At 35.4% G+C, this 10,709-nt stretch overlaps 1 protein-coding gene across 1 annotated transcript; it reads left to right on the top strand.

Annotated features, from left to right (window-relative positions):
• Positions 1-370: 370 nt before the first annotated feature.
• On the top strand, positions 371-1,167 carry LOC104543693 (ERC protein 2-like; the record flags this gene model as incomplete). Its single annotated transcript, XM_010188359.1, has 1 exon — positions 371-1,167. A coding segment is annotated over exon 1 (657 nt), but the record flags the coding sequence as incomplete, so codon positions are not given.
• Between the last annotated feature and the right edge of the window lie 9,542 nt (positions 1,168-10,709).

Below are 10,709 nucleotides of genomic sequence, written 5' to 3'. Positions count from 1 at the left end.
AGCAAAAATTAAAACCTCTTCCTATTTCCTTGTTCTGTCTTAATTAATCCAGAGAATAAATAGAACTGCTGAACTGCTGCTTCTATACTGTCTTTTGAAAATGTAATATCATGCCTTGTGTAGTTCTTAATGTCAACATCAGTTAGTTTTTTCCTCCTTTATGTTAAATTCCACATGGTCAGTCATTTAAGTTCATTAACTTATTAACTAAAATACAGTTTTGGGCGCATGGTGCTAGTAAATTCTATTTTTAAAGTAATTAATCTAGGAAGTGTGTTACTTTGTTTTCTGATATATGCTGATTACTTGTAAACTGATTTTCCAAGATAAAAATTGACTTAATTTTATAATATATTTTTTTCAGGTCTTTGACTTTGGAGGAACAATAGTTTTTTGCCTACTGGAAGAATGCAGTGAAACTGTCAATCTTTCTAGCTGGAATTATATATTTAATATTCAACTTTAGTGTTACTAATTTCTTACTAAATAGTACCTCAAAGTAGAAGAAAAATGTATGGAAGTGCAAGAACAATCAGCAACTTGGAAGGAAGTCCCTCCAGGTCTCCTCGTTTGCCAAGATCTCCTCGCCTGGGCCATAGGCGAACAAGTAGTGGAGGAGGAGGAGGAACAGGTAAGACATTATCAATGGAGAACATCCAGTCCCTTAACGCAGCCTATGCAACATCTGGACCGATGTATCTGAGTGACCATGAAGGTGTAGCTTCTACTACTTTCCCAAAGGGCACAATGACTCTTGGAAGGGCTACAAATCGAGCTGTGTATGGGGGTAGAGTCACAGCTATGGGAAGCAGTCCAAATATTGCTTCAGCTGGACTTTCACACACAGATGTCCTTTCTTACACTGATCAGCATGGAGGTCTGACCGCATCTTCACACCATCACCACCATCAGGTTCCTTCTATGCTGAGACAAGTTAGAGATAGTACCATGTTAGACCTGCAGGCTCAGCTTAAGGATCTACAGAGGGAGAATGACCTTCTCAGAAAAGAACTAGACATTAAAGACAGCAAGCTGGGGTCCTCCATGAATAGCATCAAAACTTTCTGGAGTCCTGAACTAAAGAAAGAAAGAGTATTGAGGAAAGAAGAAGCAGCCAGAATGTCAGTTCTTAAAGAACAAATGAGAGTTTCCCATGAAGAAAATCAGGTAAGTAATTCTGAAAGTTTCTTTCTGCTGATTTACAGCTAAGTAGTTGATATTTTCCTTATGGTACTGTATCCTATGCTGGAACAAGTTTGACATTTACAGCGAGAATTGCCTATTTTGATCTATCTGCCTCTGGCTGCTAAGCAGTAGGAAAGCACACTGATAAGAACCTGAATGCAGGTTATAATTTCCTTCATGCAGCATTCTTTCACATTATAGCGGAGGAGAATGATTGTCAGTACCTGTTTTGTTATTTTTGAGGCTTTCTCTTGTGGTGTGTTTTGTTTTGTGGGTTTTTTTGTTTGCTTCGTGTTTTTTGTGGGTGGTTTTTTTGTGTGTTTTTCTTTTTTTTTTTTTAAGCAACAGTCTAAATATGCTCAGCAAGAGGTAAATGAGCCACTTCTGGAACAGTGTAAATAAACATCCAGAATAAATGTATAAATAAACATCCAAAACTCATTTTGTATGAGCTGTACAGGGATTTAGCTGCCTAGTTTAAAAAGTTAAAAGAAGATATGATATTAAATCCCCATATGCAACCTTCTGTAATTCTACATTACAGAATGAAGCTGTGTTTCAGCAAGATTTTGGAGACTTGTGTCTTAGAAAAGGATCATCTTGTAAATACGTATTTCAAATACTTCTACTCACAACATAACACATTTTTTTCCAAAGATTATTTTAATCTGGATGAATAAGATATGGTCAAGCTGTGAGATTCTCTGCTATTTCACAAAACTATACAAAACGGTGGCACAGAACAGATCAAAAAATCTAGTATTGCTGTCTCCGCACACATTTTGGCTGCTGGTCTTATTTTAAATCTGCTCCTTTTTAGACCATCTGTTAACTTTCCCCAGACAAAAACACAATCTTGTGTTTCTCTCACTTCCAGACTCCCAATCTAAACTTCTTTACTGGCAGGCAGCAACAACTGAGTTTTTTAATTTACTTCTGATTTTGAGATCATCAGTGCTTCTTACCAAACTTTCCACCTCTTATGCATGTGATGAACCAAAGTATCTGTGGAACTAACCAGCCTGACACAAGTTACTGCCATAGGAAACTGGCTGGGCCTTCATCAGGAATTCAGAACAGTGAATTAATTTATTATTTTCTCGTGTAACTTCTGTAGCCAGACTGGCAGTAATAGTTACTGACTATTCATTTATAGTAGGTGCATTAGGACACTGCTAGAACCCATATTATCAAAAACATGTTTGGTGGACGTTCTGCTATTCAAAAACCTTATTGGTTGCACACTCTAATCTTGATAGTTGGTGTCACCTTAATAGTAGGAGGAATATTCAAATGCTCTTACCGAAATGTCACATTACTATCTTATAATTAGCATTTAGAATCTGAATTTGTTATTTAGAGACTTTGTCGTGTGCCAAAGTGGTTATGCATTTGTTTTTTGCCCTAAAAGCTATTTCCCCATCTTGATGGGAAAGTAAATTAGTAACTCTGTTATAAGTTCTCCTGTTCATTCATTCATTTTGTAGAAGATTATATCTTTTTTATTTTTGACAAGTACTTTCTTGTAAGGGTGAACCTAGCAGAAGACAAAAAAGGTATTTTGCCCTATCTGTATATTTAACATTAATCTTTACTTTATAATAAAACAACATAAATATTGGGTAGCCCAGTATTTCATTGCTAACGATGTCCAAAAGTTCATAGAATAGACCTAGTTTACAGTGATATCTCCACCAAGTACTTTTTATGATCCAGCTGTGGTTTCTGTATGCTTAATATCTCTGAGTGGACTTTTTTTTTTGAAGTAAGCCAGTTGCTTTTGGATCTATGTAGAATCCTAGTGTCCACAACTTCTTATGACAGTGAATCCCACAGCTTAACATGTTGTATGGAGAACCACTCCTTGCTTTTGCACTAGACTTTGGCTGCTTTTGCTAGGATTTCCTGTTCCTTGTACTGGAAGAAACATTAAATGGTTGATGTCTGGTGCCAGTCTCAGTGCCACCTATGATTTTATAGGACACTGTCATCACATGCCTCCCTCAGCTCTTTTCCAGACAGGAGAATCTTAGCATCTGTGGTAGTTCTTTCCATGAAACTCTGACATTTTTTTGATTTTTCTCTGAATCAAAGAGATCTATGACTTTTTTTTTTTTTTGAGATAAGGAGACCAAAACAGATCAAGTTTTTATAATACAGATGTCAAATGGATTATGCATTGATGTTCTAGTGTTTGCCCTTTTATTCTGTACATCTTTCCCAGTACTCCATTTATTCTTTTTAGCTTTGGATGATCATATTTCATTTTTTCCTGCTACTGAGCTAATATTTTAATAGAAATATTTATCATAACTGAAGAATCTCAGCAGACATTATAATCGGTTTACATCTCAGCTTGTTATGCATGAAGGTAGGATTATTTTCAGATGTGTATAACGTTGTATGTGTCTCCCTGGAGTTCACCTGCCAGCCCTTTCCTAGTTGCTTAGTCTTATAAAATCCTTCTTTGCATTTGGTTTTTGTCTTTACTGCCCTGAATAACCTAATAGCATGAGGACAATTACTTATCTCGCTGTTCATCCCTTTCTCTGCGCTGCCTAGGATGTGTCAGACAGTACAAAGCCCAGCCACAGGTTCCAGCAAAACTCCACAGGGGCCTTCTGTTGGGTTTATGACTTGACCGTGTGTTTCTGCTATTTCCTCTCTTGTAATCAAATATATATGTATGAAAGGACCATCCCTCTGGTCCTTTAGTGCTGGAACCATTACTGCTTAGGTTTCTTGTAAGCATTTGGAGAGGAACTTTTCTGAAGAAATGGCTTCCATGCTGGCTGTTTCAGCTAGTTTGCCAGTCTTACTTACCCACATGGTTATTGATTCTTTCGAACAACTAATTTCAATTAAAATTATCAAAAAGCTATAAACGGAAAGACAAAAGAAGTAGTGCCATCTATCACATCTATACTAGAGAGCTGATAGATCTGTCCTTGTGTGTCTGAGGGTTACTTGTTTATAAAACTTCTTTTCTTAAAAAAGTTTTTTACTGAAGCACTAAAAACTGTTTTCAGATTGGCTGGGCATTATGAAATTGGCCTCTGTCTCATAGCCAACTTTGAGATCTCCTAGGAAACTGAAGAAGGACAAATCTACCTGCCTGTCCAAAAAAAGATAGATAAATGAGTGAATTATAAATTTGAGATTTTTATTGTGACTTCTGGAAAACTATTATAAGAGCAATGAAAGAAGAAAAGTTTGTAAACTGTATTGATTATTTGTAATTTTTTTTAAATAGTAGCTATTTCTAGAATATAAGGAGTATGGGAAAAATATAAAAGATGACCAAGACTCAATATGGCAAACAAGTCTGATTTTCTTGGATGACACGACAAGAGGCTTTATGCATAAAGGGGAAAAAAAGTAATGTACTACAGTATGAAAACTTTTTACGTTGCCTCAGAAGATTTTTGTTAGCAAGCTGGTGGGAAACATACGAGATGAAATTGTTCTTATATGGATGACTATCTGATTAAAATACCGTCTAGGTGTAATTTTCAGTGATTCATGGTGAAATTGTAAAGATATATTGTAGGACCTGGTAGGGATCTGTTATATGTTTGAGACTTTCGTCAGTGTTCTGAACAATGAGTATGTATTATGCACCCAGCTAATGTCAGCTGGGAAGTGCTAAAAACACTGGAAAATGGGATTACAAATAAAAATTGACAAATTGAAGAAATAGTCTGAAAAAGTAGGATGTGTATCGATATAAAATTGATTAAAAATGAACCTTTTGGAAGCAGACAGAGACAATGAAGAACTTTACAGACAGTAACTTGGACATTCCTGATAGTTGGTTTTTTTTAAGATTATTTTACTTACAGATATCCCTGCCCATGGCGAGGACTAGAGGATCTTTACAGTCCCTTCCAACCCAAACCATTCTAGGTTCTATGATATAACAGCACTATTAGTGTTACTCTATATATGGATTGATTATGATTCTATGATTCTCTATATATAGAGGCAGGTAGTACTGTACATGTTTGTAACTATTTGAAGTGGTTCTCCATCCTGGAATAATCCGTTTGCAATTTCTTAACCAGAGATGTAGAATTTTTTTTTCCAGGTAGACAGGTCCTCTCTCTAATCTTCCTTGATTACATTGTACAGAAGAGTTAGTGTAGAGGGTTTCAATGGAGCGCAGAAGGCCATGAGGTGGAAAGAACTGGGAGGACATAAGAAATTATTCAGCAGTATTCACTGCAAGGATTGTTGCCTGTCAGTCAAAAAAAGAGTGAGAAGTAGCATATCCATTTGGATTAGCTGGTTTTGAGGTAATGTTTTAATGTTTATTGGTTGACATGTTGCTTTTATGACATTCCAATAACCGAATTAGATTTACTGCGACACTTTAAAAATAAATTGTAAACTCAGTTGCACAAACTAATGCCCGTTTTCCCTACTTATAAATGTCATTATTTAATACTGTGTAGCTAATATGAAATGAACTGCTGCGTGCGATGAACAGTGGCTCTTTCTCATTCATGGTGTGGTTATATGTTGTTTTTGGAAATCAGTGGTGAGTTTGATCTTTTTTTTCCTTACAGAAAAACAGGTAATTTTAATTTGCTTAATGTATTCTTTGAAAATGTTGTAACTTTTGATCTTTTGAAATTTAATGCTTTTCCTCATACTGCAGGAGTTTGGTTTTTATTAATGAGATGAAGAGAGAGAATAAAAAGCATAGTGAACAGTTCCTCTGAGAGGCTTATAGTTTTGAATATAATTTTTTCCCTGATTTTTTATGTCTATAACAATATGAATAACTCATAGATGCTGCAATTAACAGAATAGAGCTGATAAAATAATCAGTAGTTAAGGGTATGTGCACTCATCAAGTCAAAATGGAGTAGCTGCTCGGTGTTATTTCACATATTTTTCGTTTTTACTTTGATTTATGACAAGTAAAAGAGAATACACTAAAAATATTCTGAAATTATATTTCGTGTCTTGATATTAATTGAACAGTATTCCTAGTAAAACCTTGGTCAGGCCAATGTACACAATCTTAAGAAAAACCCAAACCAAAACCACTACCACCACCAAAAAACCCCAAACCATACAATACCATTCACTTATTTTGCTTTCTGGTGCATTGCAAATCACACAAAGTACACTCTTTTAGTCATCTTTCTGCTTTGGAACAGAAAAGTTAAGAAGCAAGAGCTATACTTTAATTTGCTGTAACTTTGCTAGCTTATCTGGGAAACTAGTCAGTAAAGTTTAAAAAAAATATATTATTTATGTATACTTGTAAAACTATATATAGCTTAAAAAGATGTATTAATATAGTCATGTTGTTGTTGTTTAAAGAAGCATGCCACTTAACTTTTCCCAGTGATTTCCATGGTGGGAATATACCCTGCCTACTTCCAAACTGAACAGTCTGTTGGTTAGATGCTGCTGGCATTCTCTAAATGCAGAATCTGAAGATCTGTTATCTCCCTCACTCTGTTCCCTTCTGAGACTGTTCATCCTTTCTGAGACATTCTGTTTGTCCATTGAAATTCTCCATATTTGATCCTAATGGAATATGCAGGGAGTTGCCAGCAATTGGGTTTTCGGTTTGAGTTTCCAGATTGATGCATATTAAGGAAAAAAAAAAATCTATGTTTGCACTTGATTACTGGTTGGAAAGGCGGTCCCTCGTTCCTAAATAACAGAGGTGGTCAGAGGAGATTATGGTGATATAAAAACCTTTTAGCCTGTTTCATTGTCTCTGTGTAATGTGTGCAACACCACAAACTTTGAAGCTTATTGTGGATGTTTTTGGAGTACAAGGTTACACACAACAGGTAAAACTAGTGATGTGAGAAATGGAAATGTTCTGTTTGTGTTTTGCTGTGCTTCCTGAGGTATGTTATCACATTAATGAACCAAATTAGTAGGAATAGTAAAAAACCCAAATTTTTATACTAAATATGTTTCTTTTCAAGAAAAAGGAATCCGTTTCAATCTTTTCAACTCAAGTTTGTGATATAGCATTTATGACCAGAGAAAGTCTCTTTTAAGGTATTTTAAAGCCAGTAGGCTCAGCACATTCATTCACCTTATTTTCTGTTTTCCACTGTACTGTTGTTTCCTGTTTTCTTCAGCTTTTTTTTAATACTTCTGTTGAGACTTGTACGCATACTTGTCGATTTTAACTTTATTTTATATGTTTTCACGGTTTTCTTCATTCAAATTCATGTACATTGATGGCAATTTAGGTAAGTGCAAAATATTTCTTTACTTTTATTTTAAAAGAGACAAAGTGTCGAATAGATTAAACGTTCATTATGGAGCAAAACCTCATTATATGAAGACGAAAGTATGAAACAAAAGTACATCAGCGTTTTGGTTTTTTTTTCTGCTTTAAAAATAAAAACCAGTTTTTTGTCAACTAGAAAGCTACTGAAATAGCATGTGTGAAACAGTGAGCAAGCCATGCCAGAAGGGTGTGCATTGGCTTCTGTTCTGCTGTTACTGATGATGAGGAAAGGCTCTGTGGTGGGAAGTGGAAAGAGAAGATAGTGGTCATAATACTGTAGCTACCCAAAGAAATTTTGAGGAAGCAATAACTCAGAAGTGTTTAAGGGTGAATGGGGAATGGAATTACTTTTTTTTTTTAACCACGGTATTTTTAAATCTGAAAAAGCTTGTTAAGTACGAAGTTAGAAAATGAATAAGGGGAATATGATTCTGTGCCTGTGCAAGTACTTGTTTAGGCTTGACTGAAGTGTTTTGGTGGTATTCTGGTTTAGATAACAATACACATATATAGATTATATAGTAGAATCTAATACTTTCAGATGTATGAAGATTATAACCCAATAATGTTCATTTAGAAAGGATAGTAATAAGTTATATCCTTTCATGCATTTTTGAGATAGATCTGAGGAAACTAAACATTGATTATATGTTCTGTTTCCCCCAGTATTTCAGACAGATAAGGAGCATGAATTGTAGTCTCTAGGATGCACTGCGTACAACTCTGTCAGATGAAGGAGCACTATTATTATCTTTCAAACAAAATGTATTTTGCTAATCATGTTAGAAATTAAAAGTTGTTGGAAAAAAATTATTCAAACTTAAAAGAATAAGAGCAAAACACATAAAACATACTTTAGTCAGTTGGGTCACTGTGTAGTGCTATATGACTCAGAATTGCGATCTCATCAGCTTTGAACACACTCATATCCTTAGCTAACCTTTGATGGTACGTCTCTGAGACACTGCAAAAAGTGCTGCTGCTTCCGTTGTGGGGTTTTTGTCCTGTAATGGTGGTGATCATCTGCTGCATAAAGCTTAAAACTGAAGTATTGCATGAGAAGTTTTCTGAAAGGCTACAGTAGTATTAGTTGATACTTTAGCTGAATTTAGTAATTTCATCCTGTTTGTTAAATTTCACTGCAACTTCAGATGGATACTGCATTCCATGTTCCCCGTTCTGATGAGCTGTGAAGCATGGCTCTGCTGTTCAACAGTGATTGTTGTGTTTCTGTGTGGGTAAACTCTTTGATCAGAAGCCAGGATTCTGACAGTCTCAAGATGACCACTTCAAAAAAAAGTAGATCTAGAAGGAAATAGGTTGAGATAAAATTACCTTTTAAGTTATCCTTGCTTTGGGCTTGTAACACTGCTTGAAGGTATTCCTTCAGTAGATACTGGTAAGCTACACCTCAAGCTAAAACTTTCCAAGTAAAGGAAATGGGGAGAGAGGCAATTGTATTGTATATAAACCAGTTTGAATTTTGTTAGAATTGGGAGGTATCGGATACGTCACATAAATTGTAAACTATTTGATAACACAAGCTTATTTTGAAAGCAAGGATTACAAAGCATAAATAAAGTTTCCTGAAGAAGTTAGCTCAGCATTTAATCTCACGAATAATGCAGTTTCTCACAGGTATCATAGGTAATATATCAAACGTGACATTTTTTAAACCTTGAGCCCTTACAGTTAATCTGAAAAAAAATGATTGAAATGACTCTTCATAATTTTCAATCATCTGAAGTGGGGCAGAAAAAGGGAGGGAGTACTGGAAAAAAAAAAAGGAGTTTGTTTCTCATTTTTAGTCTTTACTATTTCAGACTTTTTCCCTCATTTTGGCCCTTCATCTTGAATTTTCTGAAAGTTGTCTCCAATTTATCTACCAGGCAGTTGATAGTGCCATATTCCATTAGCCTGCAATAGGGAGCTCCATCCTCTAGGCTATTTCTGAAAAACCCTATCCTTTTGACTGTGCTGCAAAGCATTATTGTGATTTAATTTGTACATGTATATAATCTACAGAAACTTGCGTGACGCTTTGTAACTGTTCTCTTTTCTGTTCTGTTTCTGAGCTTGTAAGATGCATTACAGATTGTTGTGTTGGGGTGAGGGGAATATTATGATGGTGACTTAACCTGTTGGTCACTGATTCAATTTTCTTTGAAGTTTTTGTATGTCTGAAAGATAGGGTTTGCTACTGTGATGCAGGGTCAGATTCTGACTTCACCTGCTCTGTTCTGGGTGTCTAGCACTCCTGACTATGGAACCGTGTATTTCCCTGGTGCCAGAGTGTCAGGTGTAAAAGCAGCCAGTTGCAAGATGTGATTTCCTACTTGGGTTTATTGCTAGAATATGTCAATTGAGTTAGCAAAAAAACTAGCATTCAGAAAGCCTTGGTATTTTTTTATAGACAATAACTTTGGTTCATATTGGATTGCCTGTAGCAGGAGCAAATAACTCTTGAATTTATTAATTTTAGAATATTTGGCCTGTGGGATATGGAAATTGTATTTTACTTTTTGAATTTCCTTAAGCATCTGCTGCAATAGTTATTGCTCTGGCTCTTGATGTTTGAAGATGACAGACAAAGCTAACAAAACACATGCAAAAAGAAGGCAGTAGATATCATATGAAGTGCCCTTTGAACCCTGAAGGGAAAGGAATGAACTGTTTTTGCCAAAAGGAAAATTCTGAGACAAATCAATATAAATATTTTGGCGTTAGAAACTTGGAGAACACTGGGGTCTTGTGCGGTAATCTCTATTCCAGGTCACTCTGTAATGAGTGTGTGAGGTCTGCACTGCATAAGTTTTGTGTAGAAGAAAAGCAAAGGTCAGCAGAAACTAGAGAGAAAGTATAACACATTAGGATGCAGCTTCAGAGGAGCAGCAAGCTCTGAAACAAGGTCTGCTTTATACACAGACTCAAGTTTTCCATTTAATTGACTACAATACTAATTGTACAATTCTCACTGGAGAATCCATGTTTGAATTGAAAAGAAAACAACACAAAGAGGTAGGGAGTTGTTCTTTGAAAATTAAATATTTCCTTTGTATTTTGTTTTAAATGACAGGTAAATTGCTGTAGTAGAACTCTTTCGATTTGTAGGTAGAAAGTCTGAAAGCATAGTCCTGTTAGTGTGAACTTTTTTCTCAGTGTTATAATAACTCCAGATTGCTAATAGTTACTGATAAAATACAATGTTCTTAACTAATTCAGTGAATAAATGACTGAATATCATAGCATAGTA

This window comes from Mesitornis unicolor, unplaced genomic scaffold, assembly GCF_000695765.1.
Source record: "Mesitornis unicolor isolate BGI_N332 unplaced genomic scaffold, ASM69576v1 scaffold22477, whole genome shotgun sequence".
NCBI lineage: Eukaryota > Metazoa > Chordata > Aves > Mesitornithiformes > Mesitornithidae > Mesitornis > Mesitornis unicolor.
Note: the sequence above shows the minus strand (reverse complement) of the source record. Positions and strands in the feature narration are given on the sequence as shown.